The sequence below is a fragment of the Crassostrea angulata genome, chromosome 3 (assembly GCF_025612915.1).
Source record: "Crassostrea angulata isolate pt1a10 chromosome 3, ASM2561291v2, whole genome shotgun sequence".
Classification (NCBI taxonomy): domain Eukaryota; kingdom Metazoa; phylum Mollusca; class Bivalvia; order Ostreida; family Ostreidae; genus Magallana; species Magallana angulata.
This window is the reverse complement of record NC_069113.1, coordinates 50,800,080-50,826,061: the sequence shown is the minus strand read 5'-3', so window position 1 is coordinate 50,826,061 and position 25,982 is coordinate 50,800,080. Positions and strand designations below refer to the sequence as shown.

The following is a 25,982-nucleotide window of genomic DNA, read 5'->3' as shown; positions in this document are numbered from 1 at the left end:
ACAGCTGCAAATTGTGCTCAATTCTCATGTACAACTATTTACGATCTTCTCGAGAAATGCCATGCTGAAGTATGTGACAAATAATATTGCGAGCATACTTACATAGTTGGAACATTTGAATCAATAGCAGCGTGCATGTTCACGAAGCTATCTTTGTACTATGCTGCCTCCTAAGTACGTCTTAAGAAACGTCTTACTAATAGTCTTTGGTCTGTTTCTCTAAGCTCTCCTTAATTTAGGCGCCATAAGTTTGTCCTAACCCAACGACATCACTTACCCTGTCCTAAGAGTATCTTAAGGTTAAAAAATAATTCTTGAAGAGGGGATATTGGGGCTGTTGTGCAGCTTTTTCCTAAAACCGGCAGAATGAGGCAAATTCTTCTACAGTTCCAGCATTTCCGTCAAACCTCAAAATCGCGTCCGATTATAAGACGTAAATGAACCTTCGTCACTCATTAACAATGTAACGTCTTATAAGGCATGTCAAAGAAAGTAAAAAACGGATGCGCACTACCTGGGTTTAGTAGCATTACAGATACAAGGATTTGCAAATTATAAAGAGTAAACAGAACAAATGGAACATTATTCCCACGAATGGCAAAGTATTACCAAAGCTAGGCGGTTTGATGCCGAGGATATTAAGAACATGTACTGGGTGCAATATTGAACCCGGGAATTGTAAGCTGAGCCGAGAAAATAGCGGCGATATGTTTTCAAACACTATCTTGATATTTTTTTTAGTTAGTTTCTTCATATGACAAAACAAAATCTGAGTGTGTATTGAACAATATTCCTTTTATAAGCCCCACTGGGACGGTGTATTTCGTCCCTTGGGGTCATATATATAATCATTGTTGACCCAGTCGATAAAATCATAATAGTTTAGAATTTGGATTGGTTTGTCCATGAAATCCACACTTATTATAGGTTTCAGGAAAGGTTCCAAAATCAGTGAAATAATGTATGTGTAAACGTTATGTTGAAGAATTTCAATGCTATAATGTAATTTATTTTGTTTAAAGTATCCTGATTCTTAATAACCACTGACCCAATGTGATATATTTATTTGTTTATTTGACACCATGAAGCTTCTTTTGTTAGTTTTGTTATGGCCAATTTCACTCAGGTGAGCGATGTCGCCCCTTCGCTTCTGGTTAAAGTAAGGTATTGTTATTGCTCAATCAAAAGATTTTCATTTTTCATTAGTCAAAGCATGCATCATATATAAAACAATTATATTTGTAATAGTTAAAGAAGAAATGATGTTCAGACTATTTTGAAAATATAGCCAGTGAATATCAGAACCAGTGTTGTGATCCCAAGCAATAGTGCGATAAAACTGAGTAGATAGGACCATCTTCGTAACGAGACTCCTTTGTCATATCTCCTCTCTTCAAACTCCTTGCTGGCCTACAATTAAAAATAAAAATAAATCTTTGAATCAGTTAGCGACGCAGTAAGTGTGAGTGATATATATGTATACATGTACATATCATTTGTTATTCAAGGAATATATATCAACAGAATTTCGGATGCTTCTTAAACAAATAAAAATTAGAATTTGTACTAACATTAAATTAAATACAATATCATTGTAAGTTTAAAGATACACATATTGCTTGTATTGAAATAACAGCACCATTTCTTTTAATTGTAAAAATTTCTATTCATACTTCATTTGCAAGGTACAATGCGAGAAGACCACCGAGTATATTGCAGCAGAAACATGTTAAAAATCCAAAAACAAAGGCACAGTCTGCATTCTCCTTCCGGTCTGGTTGCAATATACAGGCAACGTCAGAATTCTGGAAATCAGATTCTGCAGTCCCCTGATCAAAAGAGAATATGCTATATACTTCAAATGCAACCAATAAATTCAGTTTGCTGTAAAGTGCAATATTTACGATTGCATGTAATTTTACTCATATAAACCAACTAAGAAAAATAATAACCCGTCTATTTATGTGCGAACAAAGTTATGTGCAAAGAGTCATATTCATGACGTCATAATGGTCATCTTCCTCGCGTAAAATTTCTGGCAATTTAAAAAATAAATCATTTTTGTATTTATTTATGGAATAAGGAATCATTCTTTGAGTAATATGAGGTGGTAAGTTTTGATCGGGGGCGTGGTCAAATCCAATATTTTCAGAATGGCTTTAAGATCGATTTGATCAAGTTCCGACCGACATTATCACCTCACAATATTCAACGAATGATTCAATTTTATTCATATTATTTCACACTTAAAAATAACATTTTAAACCAATATTTCATGAAGTACATGCTATGTATAACATGGCAGCGCAGCGAATACTGTTTTTCTGTTATGCTATAAAACACGCACATCTTTTATGAAAATATTGGGCTACCAGTAGGCTTCAAAATTGATTCGTAAATAATGTTATCACAAAGACAGCTGAGAATGTAAATATATTAAAAAAGATATAAGTTCTCAAACGCAGATCTATACGATTAATTTTATGGACTTGATTTCTTGTGCATTATTCCGGGTATTCGGTGAATCAAATGCTTTAGCTATTGTTGCGTTAATTAATTAAATATCACTAAAAATAGGTCAAAAAACCCCGGAATTTAAACCAGAATGAAAATGGATTTTGTAATCGCCAAATCCAAAGCTTCATATATAGTTTATTTAATGAAGCGGATCCAGGTTTTTCGGTATAAAAGAAGTGTACAAGTTCTTCAAATGACCTTGCTGTCCATCAATATATCAAGAATGAATAGAATTTTACAGAACATATGAAACGAGGAATACATGTATAAGCTTAGACAAAGCAACATCCATGCATCAGCTTTCAAATTGCATGAATTTGCGGATGGTTGGGGTTGGGTGTAGAGTTATAGAATGTAGCAACTTTTTCAATGAATTAGAAGCAAACATTCTTAAATATTATTTACAGTGGCGTAGTTAGACCGATGAAAAGTGTTTGGATGCCATATAAGTCACGTTTTAAAAAAGTGTGACCTGAAATGTATCATAAAGCGTTCGGAAAAGAAAATATCTATTTACGCACAACATTTATAAAAAGAATATCCGAGGATGAGCTAGGGTGTGAAGACCTTCCAACCCAGGAGAGGGGTAGTAGTAGTAGTAGTAGTAGTAATTTATTGGCGTATACATTACATACACTGCCACAGAATAAATTTAACAGTAATTAACAATAATTGTGGGTCCAGGTGGGAGGCAGGTTATATAAATATAAAGTATAAAGTAAAATAACAAATATCAAATAAACGAACAAAAAAGAAAAAAGATGGGTGGATAAGGCGTGTAAAATGCCCGTACGAGGTCGGACAGGGTACTAAACAAGAGGCCCAGGGGCCAAATCGCTGACCTGAGCAACAATTGCCTTAATTCTGATCAAATTAGCATTACAGTATCAAAAGATCTTGACAACTAAGTACAGTAGATCTTGCTTAAAAAATTAAAAAACTGCAAATTTTTATCCACCTCTTTCTTTTGGTAAATACCAAGCCCCTTTTGTTGTTGTACCTGTAAGAAGATTTTTCTCTATTCCTATATACCCCCCCCCCCCCCCATTTTGATGCCCCGCTTTTCTCTAGGGTATCATGGTTTCATCAAACTTATATCTGCATAACCTGTGCTTTCACACTAAGTACTGAGTTTTGGACCGAAAAACTTTCCCAGAATATTTTTAAACATTTTTTCTATATATTCCTATGTAAAAATCAAACCACCATCACGGCCCCGCCCTACCACTAGGGACTGTGATTTTGAATTTTCACTACCCGAGGATGCCTCTACACAAGTTAAAACTTTTCTGGCCAAATGGTCTTTAAAAAGAAGATTTGTAAACATTTTCTCTACATATTCCTATGTAAAAATTCATCCCCCACTGTGGCCTCACCATACTACTGGACTATTATTTTAACAAACTTGAATCTATACGATTTGGAAATGCTTCCACTCAGATTTGGGCTTTCCTGGCCTAATAGTTTTGAGAAGAAGATTTTTTAGAGATTTTCTCTATGTATAAAAATGTATGCCCCATTGTGGCCCCGCCCTACCCCCGGGGACCATGATTTGAAGAAACTTGAATCTACATTATCTGAGGATGGTTACCCGCCAATTTGAGCTTTCTTGGTCAAATAGTTTTTGAGAAGAAGATTTTTAAAGATTTTCTCTAAATATTCCTATGTAAAACTTGATCCCCCAATTGTGGCCCCACCCTACCCCCGGGGACCATGATTTGAACAAACTTGAATCTACACTATCTGAGGATGCTTCCATTCAAATTTGAGCATTCCTGGCCTAATAGTTTTTGAGAAGAAGATGATTTCTATATATTCCTATGTAAAACTTGATCCCCCATTGTGGCCCTACCCTACCCCCGGGGACCATGATTTGAACAAACTTGAATCTTAACTACCTGAGGATGCATCCAATTTAAATTGAGCTTTTCTGGCGTAATAGTTTTTGAGATGAAGATTTTATAATTTTTCTCTATATATTCCTATGCAAAACTTGATCCCCCCATTTTGGCCCAACCCTACCCCCGAGGACCATGATTTGAACGAGCTTGAATCTACACTACCTGAAGATGATTCGATTATAATTTGAGCTTTTCTGGCCCAATCGTTTTTGAGAAGAAGATTTTTTAAGATTTTCTCTATACATTCCTATGTAAAAATTCATCCCCCTATTGTGGCCCTACCCTACCCCCGGGGACCATGATTTGAACAAACTTGAATCTACACTATCTCAGGATGCTTCCACTCAAATTTGAGCTTTCCTGGCCTAATCGTTTTTGAGAAGAAGATTTTAAAAAATTTTCTTTATATATTCCTATGTTAAACTTGATCCCCCAAGGTGGCCCCACCCTATCCCTGGGGACCATGATTTGAACAAATTTGAATCTACACTACCTGTGGATGCTTCCATTTTAATTTGAGCTTTTCTGGCCCAATAGTTTTTGAGAAGAAGATTTTTAAAGATTTTCTCTATATATTCCTATGTAAAACTTGATCCCCTTCTTGTGGCCCCTCCCTACCCCCGGGGACCATGATTTGAACAAACTTGAATCTACATTACCTGAGGATGCCTTCATACAAGTTTTAGTTTTTCAGGCCAAATAGTTTTTGAGAAGATTTTTGAAAAATACCAACAAATTTTCAATAATTCTCAATTATCTCCCCTTTAAAGAGGACGTGGCCCTTCATTTGAACAAACTTGAATTCCCTTCACCTAGTGGTGCTTTGTGCCAAATTTGGTTGAAATCTGCCCAGTGGTTCTTGAGAAGAAGATGAAAATGTGAAAAGTTAACAACGACGACGACGACAACGACAACGACAGACAACGGACAAATTGTGATCAGAAAAGCTCACTTGAGCCTTTGGCTCAGGTGAGCTAAAAATTAAAGTATCAACAAATCTGATGGGTTTTTTTTAAATCATTTAAAACAATATATATTAAAGAATCATTGATTTGTAACCTATAGGTATGTTCAATACTTGGAATATGTTGACTCAAACAGGTGTATACGTATCAAAACCTGCAAATATTGTCATTTTTTTTAGAACTTCGAGGCATTTTCTTTTATAGAGTGGGTCTGTGCTCCATATTTTTCTCATAGTCTAATTGAGGTCTAATGAAAACAAACCGATTTCAATCAACAAAAACCTGGAGAGATGACCCACTATACTTTAAAAATATCATTTTGTATACTGAACGTATTGAAAAATAATACAAGTCCAGTAATTCGTGACCTTAGTCACACATAATATTTAAAAAGCCGCCTTTGTTGTGTCTGAAATGGCTCAGTGGTTAGAGTAACTGGCATAAAAAGATAAAAAAAAAAAGAGTACCTGGCATAAGCTAACCGTATACATCTAGGGTTTTTATGTTACGGGTTCGATACCACCAAAATTTCTAACAATATTTTTTTTTTCTTATTTTTTGTTAAATATATTAAAAACTGACTATAGTTAGAAATTTTGTTTTTGCAAAGTTGTATTATAATATATTTGAATATATTTAATTGGGGAAAAATAAATTTAAAATTGTATTTCACTACTGAACCGAATGGGCATTTGCGCCATCTTATTCCCCCATCTTCTTTATGGACTTAATTTACGCTTCTTCAAGTCTGATGGTAAAGTTATCCCTCTTTTTGAAACATTCTTACACATATTTACCAATTTTTTTCAATATAGAATCAGATTTAAGTAAATCAATTTCTTAATGTATAATTTTCTTAAATCCGTGTAAAAATCACAAACCAAAACAAGATGGCAATCATTTTCGACATCGTTTTAATTAGAATATATACATTTCCTTTCATTAATAGGACGTTTTTTATCATATAGACTATATTCGATTTGTAGACGATGTGAAGCTAGTCTGCTTAAGGCTTTCTTACGCTTATCATATCGTATGTAATTTAAATTTCCGTCTGCTTGGTGCACAGGCAAGTTTAGTTATCTATACCCGTAAATTTTGGTGAAAACAATTTGGCAGTCTTTGCTCAAAATATAAGACTTTTTTTTAATTTACCGACTTAAGGTAAAACATGTACAACAAATGACCAAAACTATGAGACAAAAGTGTTTTCTGACAAAAACTTTCAGTACATCATACTCAGGTGACGTTCATGGGTCTCTTCCTCTTTTTAGTAGTTCATATTATTAATAATGTAATCTTAGTATGTTGTCTTAAGTTGATCAACTTTTCATTCTTTTTCTGATTAATCAGTGAAGATGTTTTTCTACAAAAGATTCATTAATTCTTACCAATTCCATCGATTGCCTTGTAATAATGGTCGAACCACGATCTAAATAAAATCAATTGATAAATATATCAGTGGTTAATTATCATCTCCATATGGATTTTAGTAAATGATAATCCCAAATAAAAAATTCTCATTTTTTTTTGGGGGGGGGGGGGTAAAATCCTTGTCTTATCCTTTATAAAATGCCGAATGATACTCTGTTCTTTAAATAAATACACCTTTTCCAACTTTAGCATCTTTGTTTTTTCAAAAGTTTTAACACAATCAGATCAATCATTTGGTGAACAAGGAAATTCGATGGAAAACTTGATAACATTGTGGTTACACAATGTACGGGAAACTAACAAATAATAAACAGATGAATGGAAATGAGCAACATGTGTCAAAACTACAAAAGGAAGTGAACTATCATAATTAAAAAAAAAAGACAGCTGACACAACTCGTTACTATCCCCCACCCCCACCCCCCCAAAAAGACACTAAATAAACAAACAAATAAAAAAAAACAAGGAAAAAACTCCAAACAAAACAAAACCAAAAAAACAACAACCAAAATCAAGCAAGCAAACAAACAAAAGCCCCAAAACAAAAAAAAAAAAAACAAACCGAAGTATCTTAATTAAAAAAAAATCTGTAAGAAGTAATACCAACTTACTGTTTGTAAAAGTATTTTCTGCAGTCATTGTCAAGCACAACGTCTCAAAGTCTTTTTTCCTGTGGTGAATATATTTCCATATAATGATAAAAAATAACAAGAAGCCGATTCAAAACTTTACGCATACAGGTTTCATTGTAATCTTCAGGAGTTTTGAGCAATCTCCCTATATATATCCATTTTTTAAGATTGCAAGACCTAACCAAAAAAAAAAAATAAAATTGAAACATTAAAGTCGCCCGAGCTTTTTATGGGATTTGACACGGTTTCTAATGTGCATTTACTGTTTTATATACGTACAATATCAATATATATATATATATATATATATATATATATATATATATATATATATATATATATATATATATATATATATATATATATTGGATGTTTACTTTCAATGTGTCTTTTTATAAGTCATAAATGCAATATTAAAGATAACCTTTTGATAATCAGATTCAAATGACAAAGGTTTTAGATACTGTAGTTTTGTTATAAAAGTAAAAAATAGTATTTAGTTAACCAGCTTTCAACCGTACAATTCTTTTTAACTGAGTCAGTTTGGATGATTTGATGTAGGAATTTTCTCGGCTGATTAAGAATCAGCTTTAAAATATATAATTAAAAATCACATACCTCCGATTTTGCGACTACACAATGTAAACACAAGGAAGGAAATAAATGATAAATGTAAAAAACAGGAATTAAACAAAGCCAGAATACCATTAAACGTATTCATTAAAAATGTAGTGTTTTTGGAATAACGTCAATAAGACAGGAAATAACTAAAAAGTTAAAATCCATTAAAACCAGATTGTCATTTAGACTCCACAAGCAGAACATGATCTGGAATATTACAAGTTCTTTTCACTGATGTCATGTGGTGTAAAAAGTTGAAATGTATCGTGTATACAACATTCCCTGTGACAACTACTGATGTAAAAGAAAATGTAAACGAGTCCTGTGTATTACGGTCTGATCAGTATACAGAAAATGAGGCCATCTGTTGACTGTACAGTTCTTTGTGACCAGTACAATTTGAGTGATTTGATATAAACAAATTTCTTAAAGCATCATTTGGAGCTCTAAGCTTGTAGTGTTCTCGACATATTGTCATTTTTTCATTCCAATAAATTCAAGTTTTTTTTTAGTTTAGTTTATCCACACTGTTTACTGGGTTTTAGCAAAGTTATAGAAACATCAATTCAAATAGTAAATGTTACATAATGAAAGATAATTGCCTATTCAAAGATACGTTTAGCTAAAGTATTTGCTTATAACAATTCAATTTAAATGATCCCATACCTGCGTTTTTACGTCTAAAATATCCAAGCAGACGGAAATGGACGACAATAAATATACAGAACAGGAATCAAACAAAGCCAAAATACTATGAAGTGTACTCAATAAAACTAAGTGTTTTGGAATAAATTCAATCACACAGGAAATCGCTGAAAATTAGATCCAATGAAACCCAGATTGCAACCAATATTTTGGGGGAATAGTTTGAGTTTATCATATTAAAAATATTTAGCAAACAAACATGTACGCGTACGTATACGCGTAGAGAGGAAAGAATGTGCATTATGTCATCAGTTTTGTAAAGAAGAATTTTTACACGTATGTACACGAATAGATTGCAAAGTACATGCTCGCTATTTATATAAACAAATGTGTTACTTTTTCTAAGCCAATCTGATCAGTATGCGTAATACATATACCATACAATTTTGACTATTTTGTGGTGTATTGTAAATTATATCATGGTTTTGGTGTTATCGACCAAAAAAAAAAGTAAAAAATATTGATGATGTGATGAATCAGGTCGTACCAATTAAAGAACATAGGGTAGTACAGGGTATTTCCATGGTAATAGCCTGTTCCCGCTTGGAAGTAAAAATGGAATGTCTCGAGGCTATATAAACAGCGGTACAGTGAGTGTGCTCACTGCAGCCATAGTGCGAACATCTATAGGAGAGTATAGTAAGTAAACAGGCTAAAATAAGGCTGAATAAGCCTTATTTGCATAAAAAGGTTATATTATATGGCTGAATAGGCCTTATTAGTTTAAAGGCTACGTAGGGCTGAAGAAGCCTTATAGTATAGGTTGCGCCACTTGACCAACCACCGTAGCTTTAACAATTGGCAAAAGATGCTGAATAAGCCTGTTCACCAGTGTCAAAGGAAGCTGGGGAAATCAACTGGTTAGAGACCTCAGGTCAGTAGCCAGAACCCTTGGTAAGGCCAATTGTCTGTGGGCATTGGTCAGGGGGTAGTTTGGTAGCCTGGGCTAGTGGTCGGGGACATTTGTCTTAGTTAAACAAGCGAGACTTGTGGTTGATCTGATTTGGGTTTAGGTAAATCCCTGTGAGATTAATATTTTGATTAAAGAACTAATCGTCGTAAATATCTTGATTCAGTAAATTTATTAAAGTAATCAGCGTAAATATATTGATTCAGTTTGTTATTAGCCTGAAAGACAACAGGCAAATTTATAATAAAGTGCTCTGCAGAATCCCGGGTGTAACCGGGTACGTGTCCACATACTAAATAGCAACCGCTCGGCTGGACACACGTTACAATATTTTAAAAAGAATATTAAAAAGAAAATAATTATCATTGCATTTTTTTTTAAAGTAAACTTTTGAAATAAAACAGCCATAAATATAGCTTTATATTTAGTCAAATACCAGATCGTAAAGAACTAGAACTCATTATATCAGAATGTTTGATATCTGATTCTCCGGACATGACTTTTGAACTTGAATATATCAGACTGAGAGTGAAGAAACGGAACCCAGTCATTCTTGCATGGATGTAACCACCGTACAGGGGACGTTTTCTCTTTCGGACAATTCATCAAGATTCCGAAATCCAATAAAAGAAGTTTTAAGCGATCTGCAATATCAGGGACAACTCCGGCTAACACTAAGAAGAGTACAGTATGGACAGTTTGTGTTTTTAACTGTTAAATGATTGGCTGCTGTCGAAAATATTCCAAATTTTGACTATTTTTACGTGGATGACATTAGCAGATGGTTCATAGTTAAAGTAAAGAAACGTTACGAAAACTTTTACCCCCCCCCCTCCCTCAAATCGCTCTCACTTTTAGCAAACGGCATTCTATGACTGTATTAAAAAATATTACATTTTGATAGTTTTGTCTAGATCTTGTTTTTACGAATTTAACTAAAACTAACGTTTTACATTTAATGTATTAAATTCCTGTAAAGCTCTAATAAAAATACCGAAAACTTTCTTTCAAATTAAATTAACTTTAAGCAAATAGACATTTGATTAATGATTAATAAAAGAAGTCATTTTATAGCTTGTACGGAGATCGTTTTCAATTTGTGTAAACATTTTCAGAAATTGATATTCAATTTATGTTGTCGGTTTAAAAACATATTTCAAACATGTTATTAAAACACCATTCTTTATAGGTATTCAACACTTAAGTTGATTATATTCTTAAAAAGCAAAATATTAAGAGCTATTTTTCATGGATTACATTTTAAAGGCTCATCTCAACAGTTTATGTAATAACCAGTTTAAAACTGTTTTGGAGAACATCTTTTTATGCTGTTACAAATTTACTCCCTCTATTATTTGCAATTTATGACGATATATTAAATAATTTGATTTCATCGATAAGGAAATGTAAAAAAAAAATGCATTAAATGATTTATTTTGATGTTGTGTCGGTAACTGCAGTCAGTTGAGCAAACAAATTATCATAACGCGCGTATTTCAATCTGTCTGCTCACCTGACGGCAGTTATTGACACGTCAAAAATAAATCATTCAATGCTATATAAGATTTACAATGAGTTGGTAATGAATTTAAACGTCATTTTTTCTTACCATTAAGGTGGAATAACACATCATCACAAAATGACTGACCGCTGATCGAAACGACATTTCCTTTCATTAAAAGGATTTTATGGACTGAAACATGTATCTTACTCCATAACCGAGTGGATAAAGAGTCGGACTTGTGATCCGTACATCCCGAGTTCGAATCCCGCAGGGGCTTTTGTTGTTACTTACTGTAATAATTATACTAGCGGAAAAAATAAACTGTGCATTATTTAATATATGAAAAAACATTTAAAAATTACAATGAACAAATTCAATTTTTGTAATACTGTAAACACATGTATTCGTAACATCTCATGACACATTAATGTTAACGTCGAATAACGTCAATTTCAGCACACTCGAAAGTCACTGTTATTTGAAATTGAATTAACAAAATTAATAACGCGTGTGACCACCATTTGCATTCACGCATGCTTGACAGCGACGCCTCATTGATGCCAATAAAGTGTTCAGAAATGCTTGAGAGATGTTGTTCCAGATGTTGGTTAAAGCCTGGATTAAATTAGCCAATGTCACTGGCTGATTTGGTAAACGGCGTAAACGTCTTTCCATTTCATCCCAGACGTGCTCGATCGGCGACAAATCGGGGGAAACAAGGCAAGACATCGACATTCTGTTGAACAAACAAGTCCCTGAGTACACGTGCAACGTGTGGCCTTGCGTTGTCTTGCTGCAGGGTGATGCGACTTTGATGTCTCTGTATGAAGGGTATCACATGACGCTGAATAATTTAATCTCAATAGCGTACGCCGGTGAGATTTCCAGTGACAATTTGTAGAGGGGCCCTTCCACGTTCTGATAGTCCACCCCACATCATAACGCTACCTCCACCAAATTGTCGACGTTGCACAACACAAGCGTCCTAATATCGCTCCCCAACTCGAGGATACACCCTACAACGGCCGTCACTGCTATCCAAATGAAATCTGGATTCATTAGTGTACAGAATATTGGCCCAGTCCTGTATTCTGAATCGCAGATGTCGTGTGCACCACGCTAGTCTGGCGATACGATGACGTTGAAGCAGTACTGGGTGCATCGCTGGACGTCTTGGTCTGATGTTTTGCTCGCGCAGACGATTACGCACAGTTCTTGGACTAATTGGTCGAAGCCCTGGAATGCTACGGGCAGTCAAACTTGCTGTCTGGAAACGATTTCTCAGATGCACAAGTCTAATGTGGTTAACTTGTCCTGTTGACGTGACGTCACACGAGGTCGCCGAGAGCGCGGTCGATCCTGAGTGTTGCCAGATTGTTGAAAACGTCTCCATACTGACTAGATGGTGTTCCGATGAACTCCAAAGTGTCTTGCTACAGTATTTGGTGCCATTCCAGCTTGCAGCATCCCAACAGTACGATTACGTAGGTTTTCGTTGAGTCGTGGCATGACATAGGGGTAAGTTTTGTTGAAACTAAAGTGATTTCCTTAACAAAAAAAAAGTTTAAACAAACCCTTTATAGTATTGGCCCGTAAAACTCGTGCGTACAAATTCTTCAATAAACAACAGGTGCTCACTTAACATGAAAAACTCCGTGCACCCGGACGGTTACCATCCGATATTGTCAAAAACATAACCATTATCGATTGTTTAAATTTTATAAATACAAACAATAGATATAGAAAAATTATTCTAAATTTGATAATGCACAGTTTCTTTTTTCCGTTAGTATATTTTAGATACTAGTATTCATTTTTTTATCCCCAAACTGCAAATTTTTCGTTTATTTGACATTTGTACAGTTTATTTATCATTATATCTTTCACTATCAAAACATTTCCTGTTAATTTGAGTGATTTTTTCCAGGTGCGTTATTCCACCTTAAACAGCTGTTAAATGAATAGAGCATTTATGATTTGTTTATTTTTTGTCTTATAATATTTTACATCAATTTCCTTTTGTTGTGTTTTGTAATTCTTATCTATGACTATTGGGTGTCACAATCAATTTTCAATATTTATAGATCGTCATACATGCATGTCGAATGTAACATCCATGGTTGGTTAGAATGGTGAAAAATATTTCTTTGTTTATGCAGTGACAAAAAATCAATTCTTAAAAATTCTTTTTTTAAATATAAAAATATAAACGCACCTTTTGCTCAGTTTGTTTACATGTGTACACACAGTGCCACTCGGGTAGTGTTTGGAAATGCATTTATTGGTCTGTTGGCTTGCGCGTAGAATTCGAAATAATATATCAAAGATTGAAGAACAGCAATTCTATTCATTCACTCAATGACCAACGTATTATATAAATTACTCACTACCTAGTAAAAAGTAGACTTTTTTTAAAAACAGCATTTACTTCGTCAAATTTCATTAAACCAAAAGTGACGATAATAATGAATTTTTAATATTCTTATCATTATATATAATTTACATCGTACAATGTACCTAAGGCCAATAATCTTGATGTTTCGTTAGACAATCTGATATTCACGCTGTAATTAACAATATTCTGTTGCTTTGGAACATATTCTCAAATTTGTTTTCATGTTTTTAAGATAATATTTCAACATTGAATTTTCGAATGTCAGTGAGGTTAAAACGGTTACCAAACGCCTAACGACTGCAGAACGCATACAAAATGTACTGTGTGTTGGCAAATGTTTGTGAATGGATAGTACAAACGTAGCAGAGTGGATAACTGAACGGTAAACGCATGGTGAGGAAACGGTAGACTTGATGAGCGCATGCTGAACGCAGGGTAAACGCACAATAAACGAATAGTGAGTGAACGCAAAACATGATAAGAAAGTAGAATCTTTCAGGAACTGTAATAAGGAAAAAGTAAAACAGTATGACAGAAGTTTAACGAAAAAGTTTTTCCTTAACAACTGAGCAAATTTTAACCAAGAGTGGCAAATAACATCCTTGGAAAAGGGCTATAAGGTTTGTTTTAAGTAAAGGTCATGACTCCTTTAAAGGGGAATACTTTGAAAGGAGTGAAAATAGTGTTGAGTTACTAAAACTTCTGAAGAAAAGCAAAATAACCTGTAATATCGAAACTTAAACATGAGCCCTCTAATATATGCAGATTATAAGCTCGTTTAAACCTTAAACCATGATTCCCTTGGATTAGGAGTTGCCCTTAACAGGGGTTTCAAGATTTAAAAAAAACCCCAAAAACATTGGAAAAATCTCCTAAATAATTCATCTGAAAACCCAAAATGATATGATTAATAAGTGAAAATAGGTTAGAAGAAAAACTATACCATCATGTCTAATTATTGCTTTAACCATTGTAATAAAGTAAAAAAAAATTGGATTTTAATCTGTTAGCATACAAATTGTTAAGGTCAGTGTTCAAAATTTTGAGATATGTGCCTTTATTTATAGCTTTAATTTCTGAATATTCTTTTCATTAAATCACTTTAGTTTCAACAAAATTTACCCTTATGTCATGCCAAATAATCTTAACTTTTATTATTTTTGAGCTCCCACAAATGATAACATGGAAAACAATTTTTTTTTACGAAAAGCAAAAATATACGATGTTTTTGCTATAGATGTTTTTTATTTGAGCCTAATTCCATAATAAAGTAATTTTACTCATGCCTTTGAACTTTGTAACACGGAAAACGAGTACCATCATTAAAGAACGTCCTTGATTAAGTATGTTTAAAAAACCACACATTATTTTTCCTTTATATTCACAGTAAAATGCATATACAAACAAAAGTGCAAGTAGCAAAGCCAGGGACGTCCATATACGATGTCAGTCTATTTATCTCTGCTGTATGTTTTAATGAAAAATTGTAATGCTACAATCTGTAATATAGTTATGATCAAAGCATCTTGAGTCTTAATTGTAGACCCAATAACCACTAAAACAACAATATTTTACGTTAGACAAGTACTTTGGTCAGAATTAGATACTTGGATCAGAGTTATGGTAAAGTTCACTCAGGTGACTGATGAGACCCCTTGGCTTTTTGTTAAAGTAAGGTATTATGAATGCTCAGCAAAGAGACTTTATATTTTTTTATTTTTTAAATTGTAAAATCATGCATTATAACACAATTATTTTAGTATTGATATAAGAAAAAAATGACCCTCAGTTCAATAAATATATTGAATTCAAAGTACTGGCACATGTATCGTTCCGGTGAATATCAGAACTAGGGTTGTGATCCCAAGCAAAAGTGAAATAAAGCTTAAGAGATATGACAATTTTCGAAACCAAATTCCTTTGTCATAATTCATTTCTTCAAATTTATTGCTTGCCTACAATAAGAAATAAACAAAAATCTTTGAAACTGTAACCAAATGAAGAATAAAAAATCATAATTACGTATGTTTACATATCATATTAATTAACTGTTCAAAAATATGATATTAACTATCAATTTAACATACTTCTTAAGAAAGAAATCAGAGTTAATATCAAAGACAAAAATTTACTACATCATCATTATAAGTTAAAAGATACACATTGTTTATTGGTACTAAATTGTAAACATTTCCAATCATACTTGAGTTGCAAGGTACAATGCGAGAAGACCACCAGGTATATTGCAGCAGAAACATGTCAAAAATCCAAAAACGTAGGCCCAGTCTGCATTCTCCCGCCGGTCTGGTTGCAATATACGGGCAGCGTAAGCATTCCGGAAATCAGATTCTACAGTACTCTGAACAAACGAGAGTTTGACATATACTTGTACTTGAAGCGCAACGAATAAAGTGAAAACGGCATTATTTTTATTTGCATAAAAATTTCCAACTTAAGTAAAATATGTCATATGTAACTGTTTTTATTGTGGAGTCTGCTACCGAGAAATATGGTAATAAATTGGTCGCCAGTGTCACTCAGATGACCTATTGCTGTGATCGACCGCAGTCTGTTTTGCGTTATGTGGTGAGTGTCGAATTTTAACATTTTAAACTTGTAAACTTCCGGTTACCAATTTTTAGTAGGTAACATTGAAAGTGAAAAAGGAACATTAAGTGGTAAATTCATAACTCCCTACCCTTAGAAAACTTTTCTCTACACCTGGACATTCTGCAAACAAACTAAGCAAAAAAGTGTTGACGAATAAAAAAGTCTCTATTAGAATTTCGTAATGGATTGCATTTGGGTCCGTGGCTCTGGTGTAATGACGGCAGTTTATTTGTTATAAAGTGAATATTTTATTTATGTTCCTTTTAAAACTTGTTTTCTATTTCTGGAAAGACTTAGTGCATTGATATTGTGAAGAAAGAGCTATATCTTTTCTAGATTTTTTGTTTAAGGGAGAATAAGTAGGGGCTCTAACATTCATATAGTGAATAGGCACTGATTAAACATTCCCAATATCTAGACAAGTTACAGACAAACAGTACTTTAGAGGATCAACAAAGAGGCCTACCAAAATGTTAAATTCATGACCCTTTGATTAATTTAAGGGCTTTTTTATGATGCGGCCATATTGATTTTGTATTTGTTAAAAAGATGTAAACTGCATGTTATTTTAAAAAGAAATTTTATGTCAAGAGAATGCATTTAATTTTATTGGAATAATTTTGTTTTTAAACAGAACATACATGTATTTTTCACTCATCTTATTTGGCATTATAATTACCTTTTAGTTATTGAATTGCGAATCTTTGACTACATCACAAGCAGGTTACCGTTTATATGAGGCCTCTGGATATTTTCTTTGTTGTTGTTGTATTTTCAATATGGGTTTTAATATGATTAACTTTTATTTCCTTTTATGTCTGGTCAGAGAAGAAGCTAAGGAGATATTCCCCAAAGACTATCATTGAAACTTACCAATTCCATTGGCTGTCTTGTGATAACGGTTGAAACAACACCTAATACATATAATGAACATATAATCAAATAATACATCAGTGCTTCTTATCACAAAGCATTTAAAATGTTATCAAAGTATCGCCCTTAAAATCTTCACTATAAAATTTGTTATTTAAATGCCGAACTAATAACACTTAGATAAATACAGACATTGAGAGGTCGACGAATTTTAGCATTTTGATTTCTTAAAAAAAGTTTTAACACGAATCGGAGTCTTCATTTGGTGAGCAATAAAATCAATAGAAAATATATCCATTATACCAGGTACGGAAGACTGACAAAGTAATGGGCAGGTAAATGGGAAGTGAGCAGCATATATCATCACAATAAAAGGAGAGACCATGTTTTAGAATTTGAATAAAGACAAGACAATTCGTAACGAATTCGTAACGAACAAAAAGGTGTTTGTAGATTATAGCACCTATAATACGTATGAATAATGATATTAAATACCATCTTACCTTTTGTGTAATGATTATCTGCATTCATTGTCAGGTACAATATTCTTGCAGTCTATTTTCTCCCTGTTGTGAAAACTATGGATGGTAAGATTAAAAACATGATCTTAAAACTCTCCTTAGATTACAAGGCCAATCGCAAAAGATTAACGTTTCTCTCTCTCTCTCTCTCTCTCTCTCTCTCTCTCTCTCTCTCTCTCTCTCTCTCTCTCTCTCTCGTGGATAAATTTGTAGCTAGAATCAACATAAACTTTAAGAAACCGTAGTCGGTGATAATCACGACCGCTTTTTTCTTATACCATAGATTATAAAAGAATCAAGACCAGGCCATTTCGTCCTACTCATAATGTTATTGTTAGTGTTATAAGATATCAATATTGTCAATTATAATGTAAAGCTTCAGTGATTTATATCACAATCATTTGTATGTTGTTTTCTTTTTGCATTTGTACTGATTGTTACAGCTACTTTAAACAAAAATGTTAAACAAAGACCTTTTTTTCAAAAGAAGGTACCGCTTAAAGGAAATTGCTGATCGAAAATGTGGTTGATTTGGATCACCAGCTATATTGATTTGGGTACTCTTGTATGTTTGAAAATGCACAAATTCAAAGGAGATAAGGAAGGTTAAATTTTCAGAAAATGTTAGTTTTGAGTTACTGTGGAAAATCTTTACTTCATTTTCCCTGAAAAGCATAACCAAACTTAAAAATTAAAATAATCAAAGTACCGAGGAACTGATGGGGGTTGATTTTATCGATGTTTATTTATGATATGTTATTTTGCATGACAAGTGCAGGTAGTTTCAAATCTGTATTTGAATTACGCACAATTTTATAATATGAATTTTTGGACTTTTTGACACAAGAATGTGATAAAACCCCACATGAATCATGTTAAGTGATATTTAAAGATAGAATTGATTTAATTCAATCAAACTATGTATCAGTGATAGATATATTTCTGGTAAATTTAGGGATCCAAGCAATATTGAAATCTCGTCTAGTTCAACCAAACGCGCGGCTGTCGCCGTTAATCTCCGACAAGCAAGAGAGACTCTCTGCTTGTCGGAGATTTACGGAGACAGCTGAGCGTCGAGTTGAACAAGACTTTATTGAAGTATGGCGTAAGAATACATACGACTACAAAAATATCTAAATCGTTCGTACCATTTAAAATCTGGCTATTTTCAAAGTATTTATAAATAAGTTTCCTTGAAAAAAAAGCTTTAGCATACATTACATCGAATTTATCAATTATTTTTTCAAGAACTAAATCTTGTCAGCGACGATATGTGCTTTGGTCCAAACACTAATTCACTTTTGGTTTGTCAGAGTAACTGCATAGGAGAGTTGATTAAAAATCAACTCCCAAAAATGGTACCATGACATGTCCTTGTAGCATCTTCAAATATTCATGAAATTGATCGTTGCTACTATCCATTCTATGCAAAATCATTTCGTCTCAAATCGTAAATGCATGTTATCGCCACATGTTTTCACATATAGCAGCCGAACAAGAGGTATGATAAACTGTTTATTGTCCATTTTAAGAAATCTCAATACATCAAGATATACTTTTAAGACACTACTGGCGATTTTGTTATAGAAATTTGTTTGTATCAAACAATATAGTTGAGTATCACGATAGTCCCATGGTAAATCGATATCGGACTTGTAAACCTAAGATCATAAGATACAATACGCCTCGGACTTTTGTCCATATTTTACTGAATGAAATTTTTACAAATCTTATTTTTTATCAAACATTGCATATTTTCCGCTTATATTAAATATATAATTCTTATGCGTCACGATATATAAGAGTAATTTTGAGTTGATTTGATATACTGCGGTATTTCAAGAGGTCGTTAGCCACCATGATTTATTACCGCTCGATATGGTGGCTACATTAAATTAATGTGTGCGTCAAAACTCCCAACTCTCCTTTGTTACGTCAATAGCCTGCTTTTCGCCTGGCACAACGGGTAGAGTTTGACCGCTTGTGTTATGAATTGACAGCGAAACCTACGTGAGCATAGGTATACGTCATCTGAGCGTGCCACTGCGTTCTATGAGGGTAGTGATGTCTATACCAAGCTGTTCCTCTTGCCAATCTTTTGAGAACCACCCTTTTTAAAGCAAGATCAGAACCAATATGAAGGTACGAAAGCCGAGAAGGATCATTCGAGATTCGAAATACGAGATTCGAAATACGAGATTCGAGATTCGAAATTCGAGATTCAATATCTAAATTAACCAATCAAATCAAGGATCTGAAAATATGTATCCTAGCGACATCAAACTGTTCTAAATAAAAATCATACGTACATGCTCTTATATACAAATAAATGCTATGTTCACTTCTCCCTACCTAACTAAATAATTATTTGTATTTACTTTTACACAGAATATCTAAGTAGACTAGTAATAATGCAGTGTGCTTCGCAGATCTAAGTGATTTTGTTTGCCCTGGTGCATTTCCACCTGATGCGTTTGAACCCTAAGGTATTTCACCACCAGTAATAGTTTAAAACCCGGGTTTATTCACCCCTTTTGTGTAAAAATGCGGTTATGGTAGAGAACTTCATAAGCGTAGCTAATTTTTTCTGTAGGGGGTCCTAGGCCAATTTTAAAAAGTTTTACTATGTAAATTTAATCAGCTCCAATTTTCCCGAGGAGGGGGTCCAGATCCTCTGACCCCCTCCTTTCTAGATCCCCGCATGAAGATTAGTATATGTATCTAAATAATCTAAATATAAATAATCTGTCCTGTTTCACTAATAAATATAAGCATTACTTATCGTTTTTATGTATGCATACAGTGATACACTAGTACTATGATTATAAACAAATTATTGAGATATTATCACATCATACGGAATTAATAATAAATACAATTTTTTACCTTTTCCTCAGTAAACAACTTATTATGAGTCTTACTTTTGGAATTGTTTTCAATATAGAAGGGTACCTACTCTCTACAATTAAAGGTAGGGATGATAGGGTGCCAATTTGTTCACATTGCCGATTTCTTGTGCAGAGAACAGTAAAACCCTTTATTTGATTGTGTATGAATATTTCAAAATTAATTGTTGTACATATATTTTGTTATAATTCATTCAATGATATACCAACAAGAAAGAATAAAAGCATATGTTTCACAGCCAAGTTAAGTTTCTCGGTAGTTTCCTACCCCCCCCCCCCCCCCCCCTTGCACCAAAATTGACAATAATTACATATAAGTCATACAAATGTTTACTTTTTTTGTAAGTATATCTCTAAATATGTAAATAAGCACTGCAAACAAAGATGTGTGTATTTAATATACTACTACATTACACTTAGCCAGATAAAATGTAATCAGGATGAAGCTACAAGGGGTGAGTGGTACAAATTTACCAATTTGTCGCCATACACACAGAACACCAAATAAAGAAACTGTGAGTGGTGTGTGGAATGCATAAAAGATGGCGCCAAATTATCTCAAATAATCAGTGCAAAAACCCACAAATAGGCTGTTATTTGTTACATATCCTGCAAAAACATTGATAAAAAATGTTATCGTCCCATGTCGTTTTATTTGCTAAAATGTGTGTGGTTCAAGATTTTTCTAAAGGACATACCCGATTAGAATTGGAAAAAAGAGTCGTACGTTTAAAACTAATTTGTCAAAACTTTTAGATTCATTTGGTTATATTTTGGTCCATTTGGGTAAATATATGCACCAGCGCAGCTCTAATTTATATATAATCAGGCCATAAATTCAACATATTTTAAAAAATTAATAGCTTTAAATCCAGTGGATGAAAGAAAAGAAAAGCAAGTCGAACTCGATGAGTGCTAATACCTGTGTTGAATGAATGGTACAGTAGGATATGCGCAAAAACGTCCCGTCTACTCTTTCCTACCCTATAATTATTGGAATATTAAATCCGGTTATAAGAGTCAAATTAAAAATCAAGTAAGGATATGTACCTGTTGATCAAAGTAAAACTACTCATAATTTATCTACAGTGCATCGTTATGGAGCTACACAGAAAGTTTTATATTAATTTGCCGAGCCAAATAAAAAAAACCTGGAAAACGAAGAGAAAACAAAGTGGGGACAGAATAACTGACAAATTAATTAGGACTATATAGCCCCCCCCCCCCCCTCTTGAAATGTATATACTGAAAACAGATTATTGGCGTACAACATCCGCACACATGTTTTTTTTATCATTTTCGCTAGCAAATGTAAGACATCACAAATACCCCAAGCCCCCTCACGGAAAAGGAAATGCTAGGTGATGAGAGAGAGAGAGAGAGAGAGAGAGAGAGAGAGAGTCGATGTAAATCACAGGTGCGCTAACACCGTTAAAATTAAAGCTTGCTAGTTGGTCTGCCCTACCCTAGTTACCTCCTCTCTTTTCTCGTTTTAGAGGCTTAATTATTGTCTATATCTGCTTGTAACAAATCAAATCAATTTCAAATTCTAAATCAAACTGAATTTGACACTACAAAACTCTCTCTGTGTCTGTCTGTCTGTCTGTCTCTCTCTCTCTCTTTCTCCCTCTCTCTATCTCTCTCATATCGACAATGGCATTGCCATACCCTACAATACACTATTCTTATCTGGATTTTTGTCTTTGAGGTTGTAAATCATTATATCTTCTATGGTTTAAAACTTTATCATAACCTATATTTTGACATGTCGATTATTTTTTTGAGTTTCGTTTCATAGCTAAAACATTTAGATTAAACAGATCTTTCTTCGCGAGCCGATTTTTACACAGTTGGGGCGAATACACTTCGGGTTAAAATTGTTCGGGGGGAAATACATACAGGGCAAACAAAACCACTTAGATTCGCAAAGCCAACAGTGTTATTTCTAATTTAATTGTTTATACTGTGTGGGGTTAATTCATCAATGTTAATTTAACCATGTTATAACCAGCTATTAAGACATTTATTTGTAGGAAAGAGCATGTACGAATGATCTTTATTTAGAACAGTTTGATGTTGCTAGGATACAGATTTCAGATCCATGATTTGATTGGTTAATTTAGATATTGAATCTCGAATTTCGAATCTCGAATCTCGTATTTCGAATCTCGTATTTCGAATCTCGAATCTCGAATGATCCTTCTCGGCTTTCGTAGGTACGAAAGCCATCCAACGTATGCTCAACTGTTATATGTTTGAATGTTTATATTACAACAATATTGACCTAGCTTAGAGCTTACAATAAATTCAAATACTGACTCAGTTAAAAATATACCAAAAGCATGAACCTTTTTTAGTAGGAAATGGTCGAACACGATATGTTTAAGTAATACAAACTAAAATCTCTTTTCTTAAGACAACTGATCTAATTTAGATGTTTACACACAACAAATAACCTGGTTTCTAAACGTTGACCCTTAATTTTGTTGAAATGTAAAATGATAAATATGTACAATATGCCAAACTATATGTAGCATATCTGAATAAGTTTTATGTATTTTTATTGTGCCTTTTTATCTAATTGTGGTTAGGTACTTCTGTCGTAAAATGACCCTACTTTGGGTGCGATGCGTCTTAAGGCTGCTTAATATAAAGTTTGAGTTGATTAAAAAAACCTTAAACTGCAAGGTTGATGGTGGTTTTTGACCTTCTCTAAAACATGTCTGCGTCTTAATGTGTTCCCATCTCTCCTCTTTAGGCAGAAGTGACATTTGAGATTAAGGGAGACTCGTATTTCGTCATTCTTTAACTTAAATCTCACTAATGCAATAGTGGTTCTGTTTGCTCGATTTTTAGATTACGACAAAGAGCTCACAGTCAGCAGAGGGCACTCACTCATCCATTGCACCTGCCCCTGCCTCTTATTTTTATAGAGGTCCGTGTTTAATATGCTCCTGTTTTTGTGTTTTAGCTCATCTGAGCTGAAAGCTATAGTGAGCTATTCTGATCACGTTTTGTCTGTCGTCCGTGTGTCTGTCTGAAAACTTTTCACATTTTCAACATCTTTTCAAGAACCACAGGGCCAATTTCAACCAAACTTGGCACAAAGCATCCTTAGGCTAAGGGAATTCAAAGTTGTGAAAAATAGGACCAGGCTCTTTTGCAAAGGGAGATAATTAGGAATTATAAAAAGTTTCGAGAAATTTAAAAAAATCTTTTCTCACGAACCATTATGCCAGGAAAGCTGAAACTTTTGTGAAAGCATCCTTAGGTAGTGTAGATTATCACTGTGAAAATCATGACCCTCAGAGGTAGGGTAGGGCCACTATGGGGGGTCGACATTTTACATAGGAATATATAGAGTAAATTTTTAAAAATCTTTTTCTCAGAAAGCAATCAGCCAGGATCTCAAACTTGTGTTATAGCATTCTTGGGTAGTGTAGATTTAAAGTTGTGAAAATCATGACCATCGGGGTAGGGTGGGGCCACTATGGGGGTCAACTTTTTACATATGAAGAGATAGAATAAATCTTTAAAAATCTTCTTCTCAAGAACCATTTGCGCAGGATTTGAAACTTGGAAGCATCATCAGGTAGTGAGATTTCAAGTTTATTCAAATCATGATTTCCGGGGGGTAGGATGGGGTCAAAAGAGGGGGGGGGGCAATTTTTTTACACAGGAATCTGTAGAAAAAAAATTTGCCTAGAAAAACTGTAACTTTAGTGAAAGCAACTTCAGATAGTGATTCAAATCACAATGTTTATTAGTAATGTGCGGCCACATTGGGGATTCAGTTATACAAAGGAAAGCATTTTAATTATTCATAAAAACTGAAATGTTATTATATATGCTTTAACTTATATGCAAGCAATTTTATGTATTGTTGATTCTTTAAAAGTGTCTTTACTTTAGCCCCTGGACGATTTTTGGGCCTCTCAAGGGGTTGAGATTTTGTTGTAGGTTTACATCCTGTATATAAACATTTGTTAAGTGTCTTTTTGAGAACTGCAATGATGAATGTGATATAACTATAAAATCATCCTGCTAGAAAAGGGACTTCATTATAAATATAAGAATATTTAGGGGGAAACAGATTTTTTTATAGGATCTACATGTATACCACATTGTCCAGATATTTTGTAGTATGACTCCTGAAGCTGATTTTATCATGCCTATTGTTGCTCAGGTGAGTGATGTGGCTCGTGGGCCTCTTGCTCTTTTGACTTTTGATTTAGAACACTATTCGTTATCGCCACATTTTATTTTACTGTTTCATATTCCAGCTAACAATGGAGTGGATACAGTTTGTAATCAGTAGATAATTTACTCGTTTTACGGTGAAAGTTTCTTGACAAACCGCCTGTTGACAGACTTACAGAATATTTTATTTTTGATGCATTTTCATGATTTAATAATTACTATATCTACCTTGCTCTTTTTATGTATAAATTTCAACAACCTAGAGTCGGTGGTTGACTCTCGATGAAAAACTAAGCTAAATGCATTACAAAAACAAGTTTATCGGTTTGTATACTTATTAGATACAAATAATATTTGTAGTAAAAATATACAAATGAACCTATGACTAACAACAAAAAAGTTGCAAAATACATTAAATAAATGTCAAGCCGTACCTCAGTCACGACGACCCTCTACTCTCTTTGCTTCTGTTTGGATACGGGAAAATGCAACTGTACTTTGCCTTTAAAAACATGTATCCTTTTTGCGTCACGTGACACATAGCTTTCCCTAAACGCATTATTTCGTTATATATTAGCTTAACAATTTTGAATGAAGTTTTAAAGAACATTGTTACGAGGAGACCTGTTCAAATTACAACTATAACCATATCGTATGTCTTCACTGACGTCTACCTGGCATCTATTGTCACCAAATGATGTTTGACGGCGGCTGCTTGAAAGGTTCCGCAAGTTATACATAGTACGGATGTTATTTATTTCGTCTGAATGTAATAGTTTCCCCATTTCATAAACTATTCTCGTAAGTTTTCCGAAGCATTTTTTGGAATAGTGTCTGAGTCGTAGTTACAATTAAACAATTTAATGAATAGTATCGCAGTAGTACACAAAAAAATAAATAAACACACATTTCTAAATGCTACTTCTTGATAGAAAAATATGTGTTTCGTTTGGAAGAATGTCTGTGTAACAAAAACTACTATCTTTCCTCTAAATATACTAGCGGAAAAAAAGAAACTGTGCATTATAAAATTTAGTATAATTTTTCTATATCTATTGTTTGTATTTATGAAATTTAAACAAGCAATAACGGTGATGTTTTTGAAAAAATCGAATGGTAACCGTCCGGGTGCACGGACCTTTTCATGGTTAGTGAGCACCTGTTGTTTATTGAAGAATTTGTACGGCCTATACTGTTTGGAATAAGAACTGTAAAGGATTTGTTTAAACTTTTTTTGTTAAGGAAATCACTTTCGTTTCAACAGAATTTACCCCTATGTCATGCCACG

General features: G+C 33.6%; 2 protein-coding genes across 4 annotated transcripts; both read right to left on the bottom strand.

Annotated features, from left to right (window-relative positions):
• Positions 1–1,054: 1,054 nt before the first annotated feature.
• On the bottom strand, positions 1,055–8,955 carry LOC128175309 (uncharacterized). Of its 2 annotated transcripts, none has more exons than XM_052840836.1 (5): positions 8,737–8,955; positions 7,429–7,487; positions 6,775–6,815; positions 1,674–1,829; positions 1,055–1,410 (listed from the first exon to the last, which is right to left on the bottom strand). In XM_052840836.1, exons 2-5 carry the CDS (start codon positions 7,454–7,456, stop codon positions 1,267–1,269), a joined length of 369 nt encoding a protein of 122 aa, XP_052696796.1. In that variant the 5' UTR covers positions 7,457–7,487; positions 8,737–8,955; the 3' UTR covers positions 1,055–1,266. The 2 variants fall into 2 exon arrangements, with proteins under 2 accessions (XP_052696796.1, XP_052696797.1); XM_052840837.1 differs by lacking the exon at positions 8,737–8,955 and adding an exon at positions 8,068–8,111.
• A 6,016-nt stretch (positions 8,956–14,971) lies between these two features.
• LOC128178460 (uncharacterized) lies at positions 14,972–25,242 on the bottom strand. 2 transcript variants are annotated; one of them, XM_052845628.1, is made up of 5 exons: positions 25,129–25,242; positions 17,571–17,645; positions 17,068–17,108; positions 15,788–15,943; positions 14,972–15,539 (listed from the first exon to the last, which is right to left on the bottom strand). In XM_052845628.1, the coding sequence occupies exons 2-5, from the start codon at positions 17,596–17,598 to the stop codon at positions 15,393–15,395; spliced, it is 372 nt and encodes a 123-aa protein (XP_052701588.1). In that variant the 5' UTR covers positions 17,599–17,645; positions 25,129–25,242; the 3' UTR covers positions 14,972–15,392. The 2 variants fall into 2 exon arrangements, with proteins under 2 accessions (XP_052701588.1, XP_052701590.1); XM_052845630.1 differs by having other exon boundaries at positions 17,571–17,633; positions 25,129–25,224.
• Between the last annotated feature and the right edge of the window lie 740 nt (positions 25,243–25,982).

Bases quoted from the DNA above. Each gene is read 5' to 3' on its own strand.
- LOC128178460 (XM_052845628.1), bottom strand. From the start codon at position 17,598: ATGAATGCAGATAATCATTACACAAAAG. The intron at 17,109-17,570 runs GTAAGATGGTAT...TATATGTATTAG, and splicing joins AGATAATCATTACACAAAAG to GTGTTGTTTCAACCGTTATC. The intron at 15,944-17,067 runs GTAAGTTTCAAT...TCGTTTGTTCAG, and splicing joins CAAGACAGCCAATGGAATTG to AGTACTGTAGAATCTGATTT.
- LOC128175309 (XM_052840836.1), bottom strand. From the start codon at position 7,456: ATGACTGCAGAAAATACTTTTACAAACA. The intron at 6,816-7,428 runs GTAAGTTGGTAT...GATTTTATTTAG, and splicing joins AGAAAATACTTTTACAAACA to ATCGTGGTTCGACCATTATT. The intron at 1,411-1,673 runs GTATGAATAGAA...TTTTAATTGTAG, and splicing joins CATTGTACCTTGCAAATGAA to GCCAGCAAGGAGTTTGAAGA.